General features: G+C 60.8%; 3 protein-coding genes across 16 annotated transcripts in view; 1 reads left to right on the top strand and 2 right to left on the bottom strand.

Annotated features, from left to right (window-relative positions):
* TSC2 (TSC complex subunit 2) overlaps positions 1 to 2,631 on the bottom strand; it is a 37,240-nt gene extending 34,609 nt beyond the window's left edge. For all 9 annotated transcript variants that reach the window (XR_003793028.1, XR_003793029.1, XM_029219629.1 and 6 more), the window contains exons 1-3: positions 2,547 to 2,631; positions 1,863 to 2,029; positions 732 to 818 (exon numbers count right to left, since the gene is read on the bottom strand). Coding sequence is in view for 7 of the 9 variants with exons in the window: in XM_029219629.1 (XP_029075462.1) it covers positions 732 to 818; positions 1,863 to 2,000 (225 nt within the window). In the remaining 2 variants the exon portion in view is untranslated. The remainder of the gene's footprint in view (positions 1 to 731; positions 819 to 1,862; positions 2,030 to 2,546) is intronic.
* Positions 2,632 to 2,738: 107 nt separating this feature from the next.
* NTHL1 (nth like DNA glycosylase 1) lies at positions 2,739 to 8,749 on the top strand. Of its 2 annotated transcripts, XM_029220924.1 has the most exons (6): positions 2,739 to 2,868; positions 4,119 to 4,357; positions 4,898 to 5,068; positions 5,992 to 6,151; positions 8,345 to 8,450; positions 8,531 to 8,749. In XM_029220924.1, the coding sequence occupies exons 1-6, from the start codon at positions 2,754 to 2,756 to the stop codon at positions 8,652 to 8,654; spliced, it is 915 nt and encodes a 304-aa protein (XP_029076757.1). In that variant the 5' UTR covers positions 2,739 to 2,753; the 3' UTR covers positions 8,655 to 8,749. The 2 variants fall into 2 exon arrangements, 1 of the variants encoding a protein (XP_029076757.1); XR_003793191.1 differs by having other exon boundaries at positions 2,754 to 2,868; positions 4,898 to 6,151; positions 8,531 to 8,546.
* Positions 8,750 to 8,839: 90 nt separating this feature from the next.
* Positions 8,840 to 20,702, bottom strand: SLC9A3R2 (SLC9A3 regulator 2). Of its 5 annotated transcripts, XM_029220920.1 has the most exons (8): positions 20,395 to 20,701; positions 17,723 to 17,923; positions 11,867 to 12,046; positions 11,381 to 11,534; positions 11,260 to 11,303; positions 10,831 to 10,893; positions 9,170 to 10,598; positions 8,840 to 9,010 (listed from the first exon to the last, which is right to left on the bottom strand). In XM_029220920.1, the coding sequence occupies exons 1-7, from the start codon at positions 20,605 to 20,607 to the stop codon at positions 10,440 to 10,442; spliced, it is 1,014 nt and encodes a 337-aa protein (XP_029076753.1). In that variant the 5' UTR covers positions 20,608 to 20,701; the 3' UTR covers positions 8,840 to 9,010; positions 9,170 to 10,439. The 5 variants fall into 5 exon arrangements, with proteins under 5 accessions (XP_029076753.1, XP_029076754.1, XP_029076756.1 ...); XM_029220921.1 differs by lacking the exon at positions 10,831 to 10,893 and having other exon boundaries at positions 20,395 to 20,702; XM_029220923.1 differs by lacking the exons at positions 17,723 to 17,923; positions 20,395 to 20,701 and adding an exon at positions 14,546 to 14,956.
* Positions 20,703 to 21,997: the final 1,295 nt, after the last annotated feature.

Below are 21,997 nucleotides of genomic sequence, written 5' to 3'. Positions count from 1 at the left end.
TTTCCGTACTTATTGTACACAGACAACTTTAAGAACATAGATGCCTATCCTCACATTTATCCCTGGTCATGTGCAGCCTGCATGTTTCAGATGACCTGCAAAGGACATAGTGATTCCTCCCAACTGAGCAAATCTGAACCCGCCAGGTATGAGACCCGTGTCTCCTCCTGTGTCACTCACACAAAAGTGGGTTGAGGCGAGAGCAGAGCCCTTCAGGAACTCTAACGGCAGGAAGCTTCCCACTCTGTCCACAGGACATCAGGAGAGAGCCTGGAAGTATCTGCTCAAAATAAATACTCCTACGTCTGTGAGGCTGCTTAATACCACCCAAACATCTCTCCCAGAAAGACAGAGACTGGTGTGCCTGGGCTTGTTCTCTGTGAAACCACATGCTCTCCTGACGTTCCCCTATTTTTCCTTCCTGCGAATCTGTAATGTGAGAGGACAAGTGAGCATGCGTTTCTGTAAGCGCCACAAAACCACTTCTGGATCCGCTAAAAGAACCTAATCCCCTTGCTCCCCACCTCCACATGTGACTGGCCTCTCAGGGTTATGCTCAGGACATTTCCAGAAGCTTCCTCATCGCTAAGATGAAGACTAAATTTCCCTCAAATGGTGCATATCAGTTCATTAGTGAAGTCAGCTGTCAACCCCGCTCCTAAAAAGAGCCAAATCAGGCTTTAATGCAGCTCACATGAATCTCTCCAGGCATCCAACCAAGACACACCTACCTCTTCAAATTTCTTCGTTTTGGCAACCTCACAGATCTGCCCTATCACCCGGATGCGATTGTTGAGGCCACATTCAACACTCAGCTCCTGGAGAGATGAAAGAAGGCCAGTGTTCAGACACCAGGTCTCCTTACCTGCCAATCACAGAGCACTCTAGGAACTGCCCTGCCTTTCCCATGCTGGAGACCCACAGCAGAACTTTCTGAAACCAAGAATCACCAGAGCTGACTAGTCCACCTTAGGGGAGTAAGAACAATTTTTTTTTCTTCCATAGCTGCACTTTATTAAAATAAAATTCACATATGATAAAATTCACCACTGTAACGGCTTTAAACTGTATAATCCAGTTTTTACCACATTCACAGTGCTTGCAACCAGGTCCACTAATTCCAGAACGTTTTCATCACCTCAAAAAGAAGCTTCACTCCCCATTCCCTCCTCCCCCCAAGCCCTGGCAAAGGCTAATCTACTTTGTCTCTATGGATTTGCTTCTTCTGGGCATTTCATATATATGGAATCATACATTATGTGGGCTTTTGTGATTGGTTTCTTTCACTTAGTATAATGTTTTCAAGGTTCATCCATGCTGTTGCATGTTATCAGTGCTTCACTCCTCTTTTTGGCAAATACTACTCCATGGTATGAAGGCATCACATTTTGTTTAAACCTTCACCAGTTGATGAGCATTTTGGTTGTTTCTGAACGGGAAACTTTACAAGTGCAAACATTCAACATTATTTATGGGTAAAGCACTGAGTAGGCACGTCTGTGAGATTCCAACACAGACAAAAAAGCGAAGCCTTACTTCTCCCAGAAACTCACACATTACCAGTTACCCCTGGCCATAACCCTAATCACCTGTGGAGACCATGGCCTTTAGGTCGTCTAGTAAAACAAGTTTTCTTGCATCAACATCTGAATACTAACTCAAGTGTGCTGGACCAAGTCACCAAGATCCTGACTTCCTGAATTTCCAGAGAAAAGACACATATGTCACCATGGTACTGGGGACAGCAGCCCCACAGACGGTCACCAGCAGCCCATCTCCCACAGAACCTGGTGACAGACCAAACTCAGCCTTCCCTGCACCTCCCACTAAGTTAGCAGAGAAGACCCAGGCAGCTCACTCACTCTCAGGATTTCCGCCGTGATGATAAACTCCGTCTGTTTGCCCTCTGCAGACCTGGGATTTGGCCTTGGAGTTCCCAGTCCCAATAGAATCTTGAACTTCTCCTTCAAGCCTGAATCTTTGCTTGCTGTCTTGGCCATGCTGGGCAGGGACGCATCAGAGGACTCCTCTGTGCCGACAATCAGGCAGAGATCTCAGGGACGGCTCCACCCACCTGCCCCGCCGCGGACCGCCCGCGAACCCTAGGTCTCCGGTGGGCACGACCTTTCTTCCCTCCCACAGCCCCCGAGAAAACTCCACCACAGGCTGGCGCGGTCCCGGCCAGAAATAAACCTGGAAAACGCCAGGCCGTCCGCCCGCCTCAGTGCATGGAGTGAGGGAGGGGAACTGGGGCCAGCGGGCGGCCGCCGCGGGGTCCAGGGAGCCCTGACGTTTGCCATCTCTCTTCTCCCCGTGTGGAGGAGGACTGTCGGGGGACGCAGGGAGCAGGAACCCCTCGCACCCGCCATGACTTAAAACCAAGGAATGCTTGGAGCTCCAGAATCAGGCTGCGGTGGGCGCGCCCGAGAGCCGGGCCTGACACTGCGGGGTCCGCCCCCACGGCCTCAGTGCCGAGCAGGCCTGGAGAGGCAGCCTCCTCCGCTGCCCCGTCGGAGTCGGCGGTCAGGACACCTCGAGCCACTCACCACTCCCCGCGCCCGCAGCGAGCGGGGTAGTCCCAGCGCCGAGAACCGAGCACACCCCCGGCCACAAGCCGCCGCCGGAAGCGCGACCTGCACTTCCGGCAGCGGGAGGGCGCCGAGGGCCGCTCTCTGGAGGAAAGGCTGGGCGAGTGCTCGTCACGTGACGGGGTCCCGGGGGCCGCCGGGACGTGTAGTCCGCAGGAATCCGGCATGAATGCGGTGGGCGTGAGGATGGTGACCCGCAGCCGGAGCCGGGGACCCGGGGCCGGTCAGCAAGGAAGTAGGGAGAAGCCCGCGCCGCTCCGGAGAGAAGAGGCGGCTCCAGGTAGCGCCGCGCCCGCGCGGGGTCACAGGAAGAGAGGCGGGGTGGGGGCCTGCAAGAGACTGGGGGCTGGGGCCCTGAGTTCCCGCCCTAAGCTCTTTCCCAGGAGACAGGGGCTGGGTTCAGGCGTTCCCACCTCCCCCACCTTCGTCCTGTTGAAGAAAGTTCTCCCGGTCCCACTAGCATGCCCTAGGGTACTCCACTTGTGCCAGGCTGATTGCGAGGCAAACAGGCCCTGTCCTCATAGTTGCTTCCAGCTCAGAGGCCCGGTGCCAAGGACTGTCCCAGCCAGAAGTTTTCTCCCCCTGCTAGAGGGTGCCTCTGAGAGAAAATTGGAAACGGCGTGGCTTTCCTTACGTTTACGTCGTTATTAAGGACCTAATTTGAGATTCAGCGGTGGGCGAGAACGACAGGGCCGCCTGCCACTTGTCCTGCCTGGACGTCTGCAGGATTGTCCAGAGGAGGATTCCCACAGACACCCAAAGACCCCAGGGATAGTCCAGACAAAATGACACACTGGGCAGAAGCATGGCTGGGGGGAACAGGCACGCGATAATGCCAGCCAGGTAGGCAGGAGCTCTGATGCCAGGACAGAGTTTGGAGTTTTAAACAGAAAGTGACACAACTCAATTCAGATTTTTTTTTTAGCAGATATTAATTTTTAATTTTTATTTATTTATTTATTTATATTTGGCTGTGTTGTGTCTTCGTTTCTGTGTGAGGGCTTTCTCCAGTTGCGGCAAGTGGGGGCCACTCCATCGCGGTGCGCGGGCCTCTCACTATTGTGGCTACTCTTGTTGCATAGCACAGGCTCCAGACACGCAGGCTCAGTAGTTGTGGCTCACGGGCCCAGTTGCTCCGTGGCACGTGGGATCTTCCCAGACCAGGGCTCGAACCCATGTCCCCTGCATCGGCAGGCAGATTCTCAACCACTGCGCCACCAGGGAAGGCCCTCAATTCAGATTTTAGAAAGTTCTCTCTGACAGTGTCGAGACTAGATTGGGGGCATCATGGTGGAGGCTGTTACTTAGAGTCGTCATGTGCTAAAGTGGATTTGGTCAGAGGGCCAACGGCATGAGGAAGGCTGACCTGGCCCGGAGCACATGCTGCAGAGGCCAGAGCACCCGCAGTTGTAGTAGGTGATGGGTGGTTGTTGAATAAATGATATAGGATGAGATAGCAGGTAGGGCAGCACCCACACCTTTTCCTTACCTGTAGCCCTCACTGAAGGGACCAAGTGGTACTTTTTGCAGAAGGTAGGAAAAGCTACAGCTCTGTGAAGCGTCAGCGGAAGGCTCAAAGACTGAATGTGGCCTACGAGGCCTCAGAAGGTGAGAAAGGAGAGGGGGTTGAGCATCTCCAGTCACCAGCCTGGGAGCCTCAGGACTGGCGGCAGCAGCTGGAGAACATCCGGACCATGAGGAGTGGAAAGGACGCGCCCGTGGACCAGCTGGGGGCTGAACACTGCTATGACCTCAGCGCACCCCCGAAGGTAGGCGGGCACCCATCTGCTGGTGACCCCCTTCTGAACAAGACACTTGCTTCCTCTCAGGCCTTTAGCAGGGGACAGCTGGCACATCATGGGTGTTCAGTAACGTTTGCTGAGAGAGAGAGGGAGTTCCTTACACTTCACTGGCCCAGAGCCTGGTCCTAAGACTAACCTGATTCCAATCCCAGCTCTGCTACCCGGTGACGGGCCTCAGTTTGCTTGTCTGTAAAGTGGGCAGCAGCATCCTTTGCAAAGCAATAACGATAACAAGAGCAACCAAGGGCTGTTGAGCACTGACGTCATGCCGGGTGCAATTCTGAATGCAGTAATAATTCTTTAAGCCTCACAGTGATCTTGCAAAGCAGGTGCTGCTGTTTTCCACATAAGTGGAAAATACACCACACACACACCCTTGGCCTGGGCGGATAGGAGGCAGATACCCCATGCACTGCCTGGGGTGACACGTGCAGATGAGTAAAGGGCTTGACTGGGCTGAGCACCCAGGACCCACCCCCACCCTGGTGTCTGTCACTGTGCAAGCAGGTGCGGAGGTACCAGGTGTTGCTGTCACTGATGCTCTCCAGCCAGACCAAGGACCAGGTGACAGCAGGCGCCATGCAGCGGCTGCGGGCCCGGGGCCTGACGGTGGACAGCATCCTGCAGATGGATGACAGCACACTGGGCACGCTCATCTATCCTGTGGGCTTCTGGAGGGTGAGCCCAGCCCGTGGCAAGTGGGGCTGCGGGTGCCACTGGCCTGCGAAAGATGTCAGACTGAGTGGGCTGTGGGGTGTGGGAGGCCGGGGCGGGCATCCCTGGCCATGGGGGCCTGGCTATGAGTTCCCACTGGAGCACCGCCCCGCCCCTGCCGCTCTGACCAGCCCACAGGGGGCCTGGCCATGGGGCCTCAAGTCCAGGCACTGGAGCTCCTTGGCCTTTCCTGTTTGCAGCCCACCCCTTCCTTCCTCCACCTCCCTTCCCAGACGCCTGGCCCTTCTCTTCCTCACTAAGGCTGCCCACCCATCTATCCCTTTGTTTACTCCAAGCCTCCCTGGAGTGCACAACCCCTCCCCTCTAGAGCCCCAACAGGCCACAGAGTACAGGGTGGTGGGTGGGCGGGTCTGTTGAAGGCAGCCGGGTGAGTGGAGCTACTTCCCCTTGGCACTGGCGTGGGCTGCAGTTCATCAGATGGGTTTTAAATAGCCCTGTCTACTCAGGCACAGGATGGGAACCGCCCGGCTGGCCTGGCGGCTGGTGGGGGAGCCCCAGGCTCCAGCCTTCCTTCCTGAAGGCCCAGGTGCTGTTGAGCCCAGCTTCTGGCTTAGCTGGTCCTGCTTAGCCTGCCTGGTCTCTGGTAGGGAATGATGGGGCAGGGAGACTCAAGCCTGACCCCACGCACGTGTCATTGGCCCCAGGCAAGTGGGAGGCAGGGTCTAGGCCTGCATTGGGCCTTCCTTGGGCTCTCCTGCCCTTGGCTTGTTCCCACCTCCTGGGGGGACAGAGGCAGGCAGGTGCCTCTGAGTGTGTCCTGGACAGCTGGCGGGTAGCTCTGGGCACCTGTGGGTTTCCTCTGGGCCTCGTCTTCCCAGGTCGTGCTATACTCCTGACCTCCAGCGCTGACCCCCGCAATCTTTCAGAACAAGGTGAAGTACATCAAGCAGACCAGTGCTATCCTGCAGCAGCGCTATGATGGGGACATCCCAGCCTCCTTGGCAGAGCTGGTGGCACTGCCAGGCGTCGGGCCCAAGATGGCGCATTTGGCCATGGCAGTGGCCTGGGGCACTGTGTCAGGCATTGGTGAGTGGCATGCGCCCACAAGGCAGGAGTGGCCGGCTCCAGGCTTGCTGGCTGCCATTGAGGTTCCCCCATCCTTGTGACCAGTAACCCCAGCTCAGGTCTCCTCATTCACAACTCAGCCCGAAGGGTCAGAAAGGTGTTCCCAGCCCAGAGCTAGGCCCACCCCACCCAGAGATGGGTACTAGCAGGAGGAGTTCCTGTTTGCTGAGGAGCTCCTATAGCATGCTGGCCTCTGGGAGAGGCCCTAGATGGACTCGGGTCTGTGCTGCATGAAGAAGAGAGACACTGGGGTAGAAACACTGATGGGGGCATGCAGGGCACCTTTGGAGTTGGCCTGGTCTGGGGCATTTGGGAGGACTTCCTGAGGAGGTGATAATTCAGCCAAGAGCTGAAGGGTGAGGTGGGCTGGCCAGGCCAAGAGGAGGAAGTGCATTTCGGGCAGAAGGAACAGCATCTGCAAAGCCGTGAGCTGGGGAAGAGGGCCAGAGCACAAGGCTCTGGAATGAGCGTGGGCAGAGGGGGCAGGTGCAGTGCAGACATGGGGACCCGGGGTGAGGAGGAAGCGGCTGGGGGGGCCTTTCCTGGAATCCCTGTCCTGGGTCCTTGTGTTGCATTCTGGCATTGGAGGAGCTCTGAGTGGAGACAGACCCCTGGGTCGGGGTGGGACTGCTTCCTCAGATCTTTGCCCAGCGAGTGGGGGCTTCTGAGGCTGCACAGCGCAGGCCCAACCAGCCCGGAAACCAGGGCTTGACCCATGACCTGCTTGTGTGTTCCCACTGTGGTGCTTCTCAGGGACTCATGCAGAGGAGCCAGGAGAGGTGGTGGGGATCCCCCCAGGGCTTCCGAGGCTTGTGAAGCCTGCCCCCTGGGGTAGGGACCCCTTCCCTGCAGTGCCCGCCAGAGGAGGAGGGCTCTGGCTACCTGATGAGGTTGGAGTCCAGAAGCCCTGAAAAGCGGGAGCCAGGCCAGGCGGGGCCCGGGCAGAGCCTCCCTCACTGGGCTCCTGCGGCTGCCGGCCTGTCAGCAGATACTTGAGCTTATCTGGGCGGCTGTCCTCGGCTGCCCGTGTCTAGGAGTGGTCTGGCAGGTCTGTGGGGGAAGGGCCCCCACCTGCAGCTGGTTGCAGCAGTCAGGAGTGTGGGAATGCTGCCCTATCTGGTTGTCTGTGGGCCAGGCCACCTGCAGGGAGATCCTAGGGAGGGTGGGCCCCACTTCCCAGGGGGTTTCCTGAGAGAAGAAGCCCCCTCGAGTAGAGAGCCAGAGCCATGGGATACAGCAGCCGATCCCAGCTCTGCCCTCCCAGCTGGGTGACTCTGGGCAATGCACTTGGCTTCTCTGAGCTGGGCCACAAAGCAGGGGAAGTAGTTGCTCCCATTAGAGGCACAGGTGTGCAGAGCCCTGCTGGACAGGCCCACAAGTGTGGTGTGGCCCTGGGCTGGGCTTCTGGGTAACTTAAGGGCATGGTCACCTACGTGTTACAGAGAAAGAAACTGAGGCTTGGTGGTGACCCAGGGGTGTGGCTTCTCCATCTGCATACTCTCCCTGTGCCCCTGTTATCGCTGTTTGGGGCAGGCCCGAGCCTTTTTCCAGGCAGCCAGCAGCAGGGGAAGTGGGCCAGTGCAGGAACTCGCTTTCTCTTCGGCAGACACATAGGAGGAGGAGGCAGGGGCTGCATCTGGCTAGGGGAGGGGGCCTTGGTGAGCAGGTGCCCAGGCCAAGCCCCAGGGTGGCCAGCCACGGGGAGCCGGGGCTGCGGTCGGGTGCACAACAGCTGCAGCTGGCCTGGCCGCACTCCCCTCTCTGTCCCTGATGGTGCAGTGGCAGGTGCTGGCTCTGCAGGCAGTGAGTCAAGCTGCTGCAGCCCACTAGGTCAAGCTGCTGCCACCCAGCCTAGCACCCATGGCCGGTGCCTGGGCCAGGAGGCACTGCTGCCTGCACCCCAGGAAAAAGGCCCAAGTCCTCTGGATCTGACTCCAGCCCCTGCCTAGCAGCAGGGATGGCCCATGTGACTCTCTCTCAGGCCTGCGCAGTTCTGGGTCCTCCTCAGAAGCCGGCGGGGGTTGGGGAGGTGTGTAGGGGGATTCAGGCTTCAGACTCAGCCCCCCACCAACCCGCACTGGGAGCCGTGGCAAGGATGGGGCAGTCTGGCCCGGTGAGCCTGCCCCGTGTTCACCCTGCCCCGTCTCCAAGCAGCAGTGGACACACACGTGCACAGAATCGTAAACCGACTCAGATGGACCAGGAAGGCAACCAAGTCCCCGGAGGAGACCCGTAGGGCACTGGAAGAGTGGCTGCCCAGGTGTGCAGGGTTGGGGTGGGGCAGGGCAGGCTCCCCTCCCTCCCACCCTCCCTCCACACTGATGGCTCCCACCCCCACAGGGAGCTGTGGAGCGAGATCAATGGACTGCTGGTGGGCTTTGGCCAGCAGACTTGCCTGCCCCTCCACCCGCGCTGCCAGGCCTGCCTCAACCGGGCCCTGTGCCCAGCTGCACACGGACTCTGAGGGCCTGGGGCCTCTGCCCGGCACCACTCTGGCCTCTTTGTGCCTTTGCTGGAGAGCCATAGCCTGTTTATAATAAAGTTTGGGGGCTGTTTGTAGTTAGGGTCTGGCTGATTTCTACCCCGGGGGGTGGGAGGCGGCATGCTGGAAAGCACATGCATGAGCTGTGTTTGCACCCGTGCTCACGTGTCTGGAACAGGGCTGCCTGGGAGGCCAGGATGGGGACGTGACCATCTGGACTGAGTGCTGGGGGGCAGGGGTGGCGGGCGGGTCGTGGGAGCCAGTTGCAGCCAGCTGTCTGGAAGCCCGCTGGGGACGTTGGAAGCCCAGGCTGCCTCCCGCAGCAGCTGGCTGGGGACCTGGAAGCACACGCCCCTTCCTGAACTTGTGCACCCTGAGAGCCCCAGCCTCTGCCACGAGGGCCCCACCCTCAGTGTTTACAGAGCCACCTGGTCTCTGAGGGACACCAGCAGGCCCAGGGAGGGCACCACAGGGCACAGGGCCTGACCTGCGTGTACCTGCTGGGGGGCCAGGGGCCCAGAAGGCTTCACAGGGAGGTGCTGGTGAGAGGGCAGGGTTCCGAAGCACAGGGGTCCCAAGTGCGCTGGAGAGATAAGCAAGAGGGAGCCGGAGCTGAGAGGGGCTAGCGGATGGATTTGGGGAGGGGAGGCTTAGGAATGGGACTGTTTCCAGCAGCTGAGACTTGGGGAGCTGCAGGCTGCCACCTCCCTGCCCAGACCATGACCCCCTCCAACCCCCAAAATGAAGGCTCAGGAAGGACAGAGACAGCCAGGGTCCAAGGAAGGCCTGTTTATTCTGAAGGCGCGCATGTGCTATGGCTTATGGGGCAGACAGCGATGTCGGTCGGTCAGGTTCTGGGCAGGGGAAAGGCAGAGTCGGTGGGGTTTTCTCTGGGGGAGGCTCCTAGCAGGGGCCAAGCCCGGAGCCTGGGGTCCTTCCTGGGGACAGGCTCTCACACAGTCACACCCCAAAGGCCTGGGGGCTGCCGTGCAGGGACAAGGGGCCTGTCCAGAGTCTGCCCTCCTCAGGGGCACAGGGCCTCCATCCTCAGGCCCCTCAAAGAGCCCAGGCCCTGTACCCCAGACCGCCCCCCCCAGGGAGGGCAGGGACAGGGCAGAGGGGCAGCTCTCACAGCCACATCTGGCATCCCCAGCACCCCCCAAAGCCTGAATGAACACGGCCTGCAAGCCCCCCAACTCTGTCCCTGGCACTCCTGCTTGGGATGGCTGCTGCTGAGGGGGTGGGGAGAAAATGGTTTGCAGAGAAAGGTTTGTTTTATTGCAATTATTTAGAGAGCACGTCCTGAGGGGGGTGGGGGCAGGGCTCTGGTATTAAGTGGAAACATGTGTGGAGCTAGAGCTCTTTCTGGAAAAAAAGCAAAAACACAAATTCCTTTAAGTCAGCAGGCCCAAGCAGAGCAGCAAGGGCCGGGCCCCGCGGGTCACCACTGCCTCTCCCCCTCTCCCCCTCTCCCCCATCTTCCTCCTCTCCCTCTCCCCACATCCCATCACTGTCTCTCTGGGTATCTCACATCTCAGGGGCTCTCTCTCCCCATCTTGCTGCCACACTCCCCTAGCACCCAGTGGGTGGGGGGCAGGATGGGGTCTCACTGGGGCACAGGTTGGTTCTTGGGTGGTGGTGGGACCACCACGGCTTGGGGGGTAAGGATGTCCCCTCCAGTCCACTGAGGGGAGCTCTGGGCGGGCCCGAGGGGCAAGGCCCAAGGTCCATGCAGGAGGAGCCCGGCAGGAAACAGGCAGGGAGGGCTCAGAAGTTGCTGAAGATCTCTCGCTTCCGGTTCCAGTCCATCTGCGGTGCCCGCTTGTTGACCCTGGTGGCTCTCACCTTCTCCTTGGCCTCGGCTGCAGTGGGGCTCAGGTGGAGGCCGCTCTCCTGAAAAGGGTCGCGCTTCCAGGTGCTGCCATCCTAGGGGCAGACATGGTGGATGGGTGGCCAGAGTGAGCCCTGGACCCAGGCCCCCAGACAGGTGGCCTTTCCCAGGGAGTTCACACCAGAGGCCACCTGGTGGCAGGCCCAGGAGGGCTTCCTAGAGGCGGTGGCCTCACAGCTCAGGCTGACAGCTCCACAGATGCCCGCCCCCAAGGCCTCAGGCCCCCCAGTGTGTGAACAGCAGTAGAGGTGGATAGGCACCCGCTACCTCAGTGTCCTTGTCTAAGCCAGGCAGGTCACTTCGGGACGAGCACACGGAGCCACCATTGAGCTGGGAAACCAAGGGTAAGGCTTGGCTTTAGGGACCCCACCCAGGAGCCGCTGTGCACACACAGGCTTACACGCACACATGCAGACACGCGTGCACACGCCAGAGCTGCCTTTATTCCTCTATTTGGCAGTGGCCACTGAGCCTCTACTACACCCTGGAGGTGCCCGAGTGCCCTATGGCGCTGGGGTGTGGCTGACCCAAGACGGATCCAAGGGGCATCATGGCTGGGAGTGACAGGGCCAAGCTCGATCTCACAACCATGCTACACAAGGACAGAAATCTCGGAGGGGCTCTGTCAGGTCTGGGGACCCCCAAAGGTGCCCCTGTGGTCTCCTGGGCTCACCCTGTCCACTCCCACCCTCTCACCTGGGCCGAGCTGGTCCCGTTGGTGACTGGTGATGGCAATGGACCTGTGGGGACAGTGTGTCACTGGCCACTCAGCCCCCAATGCTTTACCCCAGCACTGGGCCCCAGGGCAGCCGCCCACCTTCCACATGCTCCTCGGTGGGTGTGACCCGCAGCCGCTTGAAGTGCTCATCTGTTTCGGGGTCCACCACAAGCAGCCGGGCCTCGTCCTCCCGTGCCTTGATGCTGGCAACCACCTCCGCGTGGCGCAGCCCCTCCACATTCTGCCCGTTCACCTGCCGCCGCCAGCATGGGATCAGTGCTGCCTGAGGGCAGGTCCCCACCAGCCCCCCAAGCCACTTGGCCAGGTGTGGCATCAAATATTCATCAACACTGTCACCAGCCACGGCAGCAAGAGGAGCACCAGCTCAGGTTCCCAGCATCTCCCTCCTCCCAGTGAGGACCCGGGGCCCAGACACAAACACACACACACACACACACACACACACACACACACACACGTGGAAGGGCACAGGCATAGACAAACATATGGACACACACAGGGGACACGGGCCCAGTCACAAACAGGAAGGACACAGGAGCAGACATATACACGCAGGGCGGGTACCTCTATGAGTCGGTCCTGGGCACGGAGGCCAGAGTGGGCAGCAGGAGAGCCTGGGTCCACGGAGCGGATATACTGTCCAGGCCGGGACTTGTCACTGTGCAGGTTAAACCCGTAGCCCTGGGGGCCTTTTTGCAGGTGGCAGAGCCTCGGGCGCAGCTCCCTTAGGGGCCCATTGACATCCTGCAGGCACAGGGATGCAGGGTGAGGCTCCAGCTCTGACCTCCCACCCTAGAGGCGCTGATCCCACCCCTGAGGCCTCCAGTCCTGTCCCCAGTGAGCAAAGGCAGGAGTGGAGGTGGTGGGAGGGAGCCCCAGCCCCACACTCAGCATCATGCCCCCACCTGACAGCATCCCCAGGTCTCAGAGACCAACACGGGGTTGGCGGGGGGCTGGGGGGTGATGCTTAGGCTGCCTGTGATGATCCAGCTTCCAGATCCTGAACAAAGCCTTAGGACCTGTGATAGGGTCAGGGGCCTTACAGGGGTGTTGGGAGAATCAATGGGCTCAAGGCTAGGGCTGAGCACAGACCAGGGGCCTAGGAGAGACAAGTGCGATGAGCTGCCACTCGTCACAGTGTCCAGGAAGGCTGTGGGCCCCGCCTGTCCTCTACCCAACCCCCATCCAGAGTGTGGGGCTGGCAGGGTAGGGCCGTAGGACCGGCTGTTTTGTTTATGCTCCCAAAGGTCTCCCTAGGGCTGATGGCAGTGCGGCTGTGTTTGCTTTCACATTCCAGATCAAGCTGGAGCCGCCCCCGCCCCCACAGGGCCCAGAGGCTTGGGAGGCACCGGCTGGAGCCTGGGCAGGAGCCCCAGTGAGGGAGCAGAGTGAGGGGCCGAGGATGGGGCCTGCCTCCCATCTTCCCTGCCCTCCATGGAAGGCTCACGGTGCCCTGAGGGTCCCCCCACCAACACCCCAGGGCTCTGCCTCCGTTTACCTCTGGCATCCTGCAGTAGGTTCTGGGCTGGGGGTGCAGGAGGGCCGTGCAGGCAGAGGCCAGACCCCAGGGTCCCCACCCAGCCGGGGCCTGAGGTAGTGACCACAGCGCTGAGTGGCCAGCGGCCACCGGTGCTCAGTTGAACATGGCGGTGGCCAGAGGGAGCGGGCGGCCAGCAGCTCAGGTTTCCTGGGCGCTTGGGGCTCAAGTGCGCGTGCAGATGAGACTGTGCAGGGTGGGGGTGCTCACCAGGGCCTTTTCCTGTCCCTCTACCTCCGTGTGTGTGGCCAGTGACCCTGGGCCAGGCTGGGGGCTGTACTGAGGGAGGGCCAGCCTCCAGGCCTTCGAGCTCACCCCCAAACCCCAAATCGGACTGTGGCCACCCAGCTGTGGGACCAAGCGTGTCTCTCCTCACAGGGTGGTGCCTTACCTCAGTCTCTAGGCCCTCCCACCCCTGGGGAACACCTTCTTCCGGTCCAGCCTGTGCCCCTTCTCCATGACCCCTTCCCTGACCCCCCAAAGCCTGCCCCCTTGGAACCCCCCCTGCAGGCCACCATCTGCCCCATAACCCCAGGAATTCCAGGGACTGGGCTGCTGCTCCTCAGTCCCCCAGGGGCTCAGCCAGGCATCCTGGGCTGAACTTGGGGCTGTGAGACCCCTGGGTGCTCCAGGAGCTCACTTATAGACTCAGCCCCTCTCCAGACACACCTGGAAGTACAGGTGTGCAGCTCTGACGTGCCTCTCAGGTTCAGGCTGTCAGAGCACAGGTCCCAAGGCTGGCCGGGGCCATGCGTGGCCGTGGAAGTGTGTCATGAGCACACCTGGTGGTGGAATTGGGACCGGGTGGCAGCGGGGCATCACATGGTCACAGAGACCAGACATCCAAACGTACGCTCGCAAACAGGCTTCATGGACCCGTGCGGTGACCCATTGTGTGAAAGGACGGCCCTCAGCACCGGGCCCTGTGGCCTCTTCCCACGCCCTCCACAATGGTTCCAGGAAGTGGTCTCTCAAGGCCCCCAGGTGGGAAGCAGGACTGTCGGGGGGGACAGCTGGGGCCATGAAGCCAGGCTGAATGCAATCACTTCTGGTTCGAGACCGTACTGGCCATCTCCCTGCCTCAACCCAGCACGGCTGCCTCTCACCGCACAGCCAAGAGGTTTCTCCTAACATCTGACCTAAGTCCCTCTCCTTACGATCAGGGTCCAAGGAGCGCCAAACTTGGCACTAGACCCCTCAGGTTGAGGGGCTGCAATGGGGGACGGTGGGGAGACAAGGCTGGCAGCGAGGCGACCCAGGGGGAAGGCCCGCGGGGAGGCCCAGCACCATAGTAGGTCAGGAGGGGGTGCAGGCTGGGCCTGGCCGCATTGCTCACATTCCTCGCTCCTGCCCTGGCTCAGAGCACTTCCTGTTGCCTCCCAGCTAGGCCCTCAGGCTTCCACAGGCTTCCAAGCCCCGATTCCCTACCAGGCAGCCACAGAGCTGGACAAGCCCTAGTCTCCTGGACATGCCTCTAACCAGACAAAGAGGCTGGCATGGGGGTACCCCTGGAGCCAGGCTGTACCACCCCCCAGATGGTGACTCACCAGCCCTGGCAGAAAAAGGCCCCCATTGTTGCTCAGGGTCCAGCCTGCTCACACCAGGGTCACCAGGGTCCCCAGCGTCCCCTCTCCCAATCCTGGGGGACAGAGACTAAGCTGGCTGCCGGTTTCCTCATTGCCCACCCTGCCCCCACCCCACCTGACCTGCACAAGCCTCCGGGATGGGCTCCGTGGAAGGGCTCCTGGGGCCGGGGAGGGTGGTGTGGCACTCCCAGAGCGGGCCATAGGAGGCGGGACAGAAGTGGCAGCGGCGAGCGTCCAGCTGGAGTGGCCTGAGCTCTCCAGCCAGCCCAGGCTGCCACCCCATTTATCCACCTCCCACTGTGGCCCAGGCTCCCCAGGGACGGGTGGGGACATAGGGCTGAGTCACTTTGAGGAGCAGGGTGGTGGCTGAGCCCCCCTCCCCTTCTCAGGCTCCAGCCGGGTGTCCCCCACCGGCCAGGTTTCCGTCCCAAGAAAGGAAGGAAGGAAACTGCTGGGAGGCCCTGCCCTGCTCCCAGGACCCAGGGCTGGGGAGACAAGGAGGCAAAGGAGGGGACCCTGACCTGAGAACATAAGACAGTCCTGCTGCAGCTCACGGGGGGATGGGGAGCAGGAACCAGGGAGCCCCAAAAGCCCTCTTGTAGGCACCACGTCCTGTACCAGGCGGTCGCCCTCTGCAGGACTCTGTCACCTCACTCACTCTCAGCCCCCAAAGGCCTCCAGAACTGGAGGTGGGGGCATGGGCTGGCTGTGGGGGGGAGGAGGGCCTGGGGTCTATCACACCCCTGCAGCCCTGGCACCGCTGGCTGCCCCGTCGCTGTTTGGGGCGGTCCCCCATCATCACTGTCACGATCAGCTGCACTGCAGCTGCGGCCACCCCAGCCCAGTCTGAACGGGGCTGAGTCACCACTGACAGCCCTGACAGCCCCCGGAAGGGAGGGGCCAGCCACATCAGTGTCCTCCCCTGCCCACCCCCTCCTCCCTGCCCAGGACAGGAGGACACTGAGGCTGAGAGAGCCAGAAGGGCCCTTGGGGCCTGGACTCCCACCTCAGCCCTTCCCCCCACAGGGCATGGAGGGTGGGCCCCTTCATCCCTCACCGTGAAGCAAACAACACACATCTCTCCCCAGTTCTCCTGACCCACTGCTGTTGAGGCCCTATCAGGGCATAGCCCTGTATATAAGCATCGTTCACGCAGGCTCCCTCACAGCCTGTGATGGGCGGAAGCTAAGCCTGGTTTGTGGAGGTCAGCGGAGGTCCAGCTCTTCCTTCCCATGCTCTGAGCTCAGCCGATTAAATACCGGGTCTCTGGCTGGGAGGGAAAAGAGAGACCGTGCCCTCAGGGACTCCCCTGACCTTATGGGGTCCCTGTCCCCCTGCCAGCCCCAACCACGGAGGGACCTGCCAGATGGGCCCCACTCTTTTCCTCTAAAATTACACCAGCAGCAGGCTTCCCTGGTGGCACAGTGGTTAAGAATCCTCCTGCCAATGCAGGGGACACAGGTTCGAGCCCTGGTCTGGGAAGATCCCACATGCCACGGAGCAACTAAGCCCGTGCACCACAACTACTGAGCCTGCGCTCTAAAGCCAGAGAGCCACAACTACTGAGCCCATGCGCCACAACTACTGAGCCTGCACTCTAGAGCCCGCGAGCCACAACTACTGAAGCCCGCACACCTAGAGCCCGTGCTCCGCAACAAGAGAAGCCACCCCAATGAGAAGTCCGCACATTGAAACAAAGAGCAGCCCCCACCCACCACAACTAGAGAACGCCCACGCGCAGCAATGAAGACCCAACACAGCCAAAAATAAAATAAGTTGAATAAAAATAAATTTAAAAAAAATACACCAGCGGAAGACCCCTCCTAGGGCTTCCTGCAGCCCCCAGAGCCTGAAATAGTGGAGGGAGAAGGTCCCACCCAAGGACAAGGTGCCTCCCCACCCTCCAGATAAGGCCTGAGGGCAGAGTTTTCCACAGGAAGGTGAACTCAGCCGTTTGTGTCTAAATCAATGGACAAACGCCTAGGGGGAGGGGTGCTTCCTCCTGGGGGTGAGATGCCCTGGGAAGGAGGGAGACTCCAGCTCTCAGTCTGGGGGAGTGGTCAGCCAGTGCACCATCCCAGGGCTCCCCTGAAATCACAAATCTGACCCTAACACCCCCTACTCTGGCCTTCAGTGGTCCTGGGGCAAAGTCCAGACTCCAGGACTTGGCACTGTGGCCCTAACCATCATCCCCAGCCTGCCCTAGAGCCACAAAGAACAAAAAAGTGGGGCAGGGGTTCATGCTCATGCCTGTGCCCAGGCTGCCTCCCCACCGGGAATGCCATCCCCTCCAGGAGAAACACAAGGCCCCACAGGATCCAGGTCACAGGCATGGCCAGCTCGCCTGGGAGACATCCGGGACAGGGACAGGGCAGGTGTCAGGGTCCCCTGCACACCCAGAAATGTCAGATCTCACACCTCCACCAGCCCCAGGCCAGTGGTTCTCAAAGTGGGCTCTGGGGAGCCCCTCGGCTTGAATCTTCCTTTAAGGGATTTTTCTCTTTAAAAAAAAAATGAAGAAGGTAGTAGGGGCACAAAAGACAGAAGGTAGTAAGGGCATGGGGCTTCCAGGAGGGCAGGACAAGCAGGCTCTTCCTCCTGGCATCCAGGTGCTGCCCCAATAGGGCCACTGCCCAGCCCCTGCTACCTAGAAAGAGACAGAACTAGACTCCCCACCACCACCACCTCCCCCTTCCCCAGCTCTTCCCCAGTTAGCTCTTCCTGTCTGGAGGGGGCAGCAGGGAGAAGGGGGAGGTGCCCCAACCCCTGCAGACCCCAGAGCTGAGGACCCAGCTTAGAGAGTCTCCTCAGCTGCCACCATGGAGGAGGGTCAGTCCCTCTGAGGCCTTCAGAGCACAAGCAGGTTCCTCAGACAGACGGACAGACAGACACCCAACACAGGCACAGAGCTGAGCACGCTCAGTCCCGGAACATCCCAGCAGCCCCTCCCCAGGTTCCTCAGCCCCTAGGCCAGGGAGGGGGTGGCTTGTCAGAATGACCCTTCCTAGGACAAGTGGCTCTGAGGAGCATCCTGGGGAAGAGGGCCAGAGACAGGGGCTGTGGACCAGGGCCAGGTTGCCCTGACACTACCTGATTTAGAGCACAGGCTGAGGGCAGAAAGAGTGGCTCCAGGTAGCCAAGAGGGTTTTCACCAGGGGCAGAGAAGGGGCCCAGAAGGGCAGCAGAGACGGAGACAGATACTTCTGGAGGTGACCAGAGGCAGAGACTGCTGTCAGGAGGACAAGAAGGTGGTTCTGGGAGAGCCCAGGTGGTCCCTGTGGGCAGAGCCCACCATACCTTCTGGGCGACCTCAGAGCTGAGGCTGCCCCCTCGTGCCCAGTCCGGCTTTGGCTCCCAGGGGTCGTGGGCAGGCGGCAGCCCTCGCTGGGCCATCTCCTCGGTGCAGGTCAGTTGCCGCCGGCGGAGCTCTTCGTCCGTCTCCTTGTCCACCACCAGCAGCCGAGTCTGCCCCTCCACGGCCTTGATCCTCTGCACCACCTGGGACAGGTGGGTGGTGGGAGGTCAAGGCCAGCACTCCAGGCAGCAGGCAGCACATGGGCAGCGGCACCACCCAGGGCTGGCCCAGGGCTGTGGGCAGGCTGCGAGCCTACCAGGGGCAGGGGTGGGCGGCTGGATCGAGAGGCCCGCTGGCTCCGCCCCCCACCCCCACTCCAGCAGCTCCCTCCCTCTTCTCCTGGGGCTCCAGACACAAGCGCCCAGGCTGCAAGGGCTGTGGGGGCCTCACAGGGCCTCACCTCAGCCCAGGAAGTGACAAAGACGGTGCTCGGCTGAGCTTCGGGTTTTCAGTATGCGTGTGTGCATGTGTGCGGCCTGCACCCTGCAGCCTTCTGTTTCAGGGTGTCTCTAGGTCTGGGTTTGAAGGAGAGAACTGTCTCCCTGGGTCCCAGTTTCAGTGTGTTTGTGCCTTTTTCTGTCTTTTCCAGTGGTGGAACATAGTGGTCTAAACCCCTGCCTCTAGGCCTTCCATTCTCTTCCAGATCACGACAATGGACCTATTCCTACTGGACCTGAGGAGAGAACACCTGGGTTCCTGTGGCAAGGCACCTCCTCAGGTACCTACCCACAACCCGGAAAGCAGGATTCAGACACAGCAGGGAGAGGTGGGGAGGGGCAGGTCCACCTGTGGGACAGGTGTGGTTACACAGGTGTCTGTGAAGTATCTAGAGCATGTGCATGGTGACGGCGCATACATGCTAGTGTGTGCCCGCAGGAGGGGCAGTGCCCACTGGGCATTGGGGAAGGAAGGGCAATACCCCACTCCTACCCCAAGGCCTGGGAAAGGACAGACAGGGCCCCCACCAGCTGCTCAGTAGATGTTGTCAAAAGATAGGAGGGTCTGAACCAGGCCCATCTTTGCCCCAGCCCTCCTCTGTACCTGTCTTTCCCCATGAGCCACAGAGTCACAAGAGGACTCCAGGACCCTCATGCTTCCTGACTGTGGGACCCAGACGAGTCACCCAGTATCCCCAAGCATCAGTTTCCTCATCTGTAAAATGGGAGCCGTAACTGTACCTTCTCCCTCCCGAGACAGTGGGGAGGTCTCAAGTGGTCCTGTGTGAAGTTCTTAAAGAACAGCACCCCGGGAGGCCTGGGATAAGCATTGCTCTAGGGGCAAGGGTGGCAGCAACTGTTAAACAGAGGCCAGGCGCCAGCTCTACCAGGCCCTCCCTATGGCCTGTCAATCCAAGCTCTCTGGCCTTGACCCCCACCCTCCAGCAAACAGCCTATCCAGTTGACACTCTGGGTAAAAGACAGAAGGACGGCAGACAGATGGACAGACAAAATCTCCAAGGGTAGAAGTGAGAGTTCAGCTCCCAGCCCAGCCAATTTACTAATCTCTAGGCCCAGGCCTGGCCACACAGACAGGTGTTGGGGGGACACAGAGGAGCCTGAGTAGAAGGGGTGGAGGAAGACTGGACCCAAGCCAGGTGACTCCCTGGTCAGTGGGAGACGGACACCCCCCAGGGGTCAGAACCTGCAGAGAACCTCCCTCTGGCCTTTATCTTCAGCTGCAAGGGGCAGGGGGCTGCAATCAGTGACCCCTGCCAGGCCATCCAGCAGCCTCTTTGGAGAAGAATGTGCTGCCACAGCGGTGACTCCCACCAGGACCCAGACACCATCAGCCAGGACACACACTAGTACACTGGCTGCAGACACACTGACGACTACACATAGCCAACAGACACAGAGGCCGGGACACATATATACACAGCCACACACAGGAGGGTACACACACACACACACACACACACACACACACACACACATCCCCCAGTTCACAGACGTCCAGGCATGCAGATCTGTATGCACACACATATATCTAGGGGTGCAGACCTGTATACTCATGTGCATACAGTCCAGCACACACACTCACTCAACTGATGCAGGCACACACAGGTGTGCCCTCCCTGTGACATCCCCTGCAGGTACACACACGAGGGACCCCAAGAGGGACCTGTACATTCACAGACATACCCAGTTGTGTACACACGCACATGTGTACACGCTGATAGAAAAGCACCCGGATCCCCAGGCACAGTGAGACCCCCGAGGGGCCAACTCCTCCACACATTGCGCTGAGGCCGGAACAAGGCTTAAGAGCGAGGGCTGAGACACGGAGGAGCCGCAATGCGGGCCCCTCCCTGCCAGGATTCCACCCCCCACCGCCTCGCTCCGTGCAGGACCGACCCGGGCTGGAGGAGGCTAGGAAGGAGGCCGGTTGCCTCTGCCTCAGCGGCCACGTCCCCCACCTCTCCACGGGAGCCCACCGCAGGCCCTTGTGCGACCCCCTCCTGGCCCGGAGAAGGGAGCTGAGGCCTGGGCGCAGGCAGCCCCGAGCTCGGTGGTTATTGGAGCCCTCCGCGCGCGCGGGGCACGGACGCGCTCCGGGGATGGGGGCGGTGGGGGGTGGCGGAGCGGTGGGCCGGGGGTGGAGCACAGGCACCCACCTGGTGGTGCGTCTCACCCTCCACGTTGACGCCGTTGACCTCGACCAGCCGATCTCCGGCGCGCAGCGCGGCCGCCTCCGCCGGGGAACCGGGCTCCACGCGCCGAATGAACTGCCCGCGGCGGCCCTTCTCGCCGTGCAGGTGGAAGCCGTAGCCGTGTTCGCCGCGCACCAGGCGGCACAGACGCGGCCGCAAAGGCTCCGGTGCGGCCATGGTGCCGGCAGCCCACCGGCCGGCCAAGGGCTGGCCACGGTGCTCACGCCCGCCGCCAGCAGGCAGGGGCGCGGGCGGCCGGCTCGCGGGGAGGGGGGGCGGCGCGGAGGCGGCGGCGGCGCTGGAGACCCGGTGGTGGCCTCGGCGGCTCCCGCTCGGCTCCCGTCGCCTCCGGCTCCGGCTCGGGCTCAGGCTGCGGCACCGCCCCCGCGCCCGCCCCTTCCCCGCCCCCTCCGCCCTGCCGCCCCCGCCCCGGGTCCAAGCCACCCTGGTCATTTCCTTTGCCTCCGCGCTCCGCCAGCCCAGGGAGGCCACGGGGGAGGCGTCAGGGGACCCCCGAATCACCAGGACCCCTCTGTCTCGCCCCCATTCTGGGCAGCCTTCTTGGCGCCAGCGCCTTTGCCTCCTATGCCAGTAACATTTATTGAGCACCTACTGTATGAGCAGCAGGGGTATCAAGGCAGGCCCCTGAGGCGGGAAGGGGGTGGAGAAAGGATCCTTAGACTGAGGAACCCCTATACAGGGGCCCGAGGGTAAGAACAATGGCCATGGCTCTGCCCACCCTCCTCGGGAACCCCCCCACCCCCCCCCCCCCCCCATGCACCGTTCCTGTATCAGAATCCCTCCTGCAACCCAGAGCTTCCCTGACCCAGCACAGAGTCCCAGGATGGTCCAGGAGGCAAAAAGAGGGATTTGAAACTGACAAGGCAGCAGCCCCTTCCTATATCCTGTAGGCCAGTGACTGAGTGACTTCCTGGCCCTGCCCAGGAGTGATTGTGCCTATCTGTGCTACGTTGGACCATTAAGCATTCCCCACCACCATCCCCTCCCTTTGCCAGGACCCCTCACTCCTGTCCCTGCCCATCCCAGGCCTGGTGGGTGACTGCAAAGGGTGAGGGAATGACATGCACTTGTCTGGCTGGAAGGAAGGGGTCTTTGCTACCCTCCTCCTGACCTAGGATGAAATGTGCTGACGGCTTGGGCCTCTGAGCACTAGCCAGTCAGCATTCACGGGAGCTGCTCCCTTGAGCAGGCCCCTCCTGCACCCCAGCTCTTCCTCCCCTCCTCTCCCTCCACCTCCACCAGCATGAATGCCCCCTTCTCCCAACCGATGGACAGTCATTTATTCTTTGTGTACCTCTCTGAGTACATTTTACCTGGAACAAACCTAGGGGTCTCAGGCCATTTTACAGATCAGGAAACAGGTCTAGAGAGGGAAGAGACCCATGCAAGTTTCCCCAGTTCCCCTTGGGCCCAGGGTGGTGAGATCCCAAGTCCACCCTCTTCAGCTTTCTCAGTCACACATACAGGAAGACAGCTGAGCTGCAGGCTTACCCTCAACCTGCCCCTCCCCAGCCCTGCTCAGCACCCTGCACATACCTGGCCCCCA

Source organism: Monodon monoceros, unplaced genomic scaffold (assembly GCF_005190385.1).
Source record: "Monodon monoceros isolate NGI ecotype Baffin Bay Population unplaced genomic scaffold, NGI_Narwhal_1 Super_Scaffold_13, whole genome shotgun sequence".
Classification (NCBI taxonomy): Eukaryota; Metazoa; Chordata; class Mammalia; order Artiodactyla; family Monodontidae; genus Monodon; species Monodon monoceros.
The sequence above is the reverse complement of the archived record's forward strand: the minus strand, read 5'-3'. Positions and strand labels throughout refer to the sequence as shown.

Bases quoted from the DNA above. Each gene is read 5' to 3' on its own strand.
- SLC9A3R2 (XM_029220919.1), bottom strand. From the start codon at position 20,607: ATGGCCGCACCGGAGCCTTTGCGGCCGCGTCTGTGCCGCCTGGTGCGC. The intron at 17,924-20,394 runs GTGGGTGCCTGT...CACCTGTCCCAG, and splicing joins AGGGTGAGACGCACCACCAG to GTGGTGCAGAGGATCAAGGC. The intron at 12,047-17,722 runs GTATGGTGGGCT...CTGTGCCTGCAG, and splicing joins GCTCTGAGGTCGCCCAGAAG to GATGTCAATGGGCCCCTAAG.
- NTHL1 (XM_029220924.1), top strand. From the start codon at position 2,754: ATGAATGCGGTGGGCGTGAGGATGGTGACCCGCAGCCGGAGCCGGGGA. The intron at 5,069-5,991 runs GTGAGCCCAGCC...GCAATCTTTCAG, and splicing joins ATCCTGTGGGCTTCTGGAGG to AACAAGGTGAAGTACATCAA. The intron at 6,152-8,344 runs GTGAGTGGCATG...GTCTCCAAGCAG, and splicing joins GGGCACTGTGTCAGGCATTG to CAGTGGACACACACGTGCAC.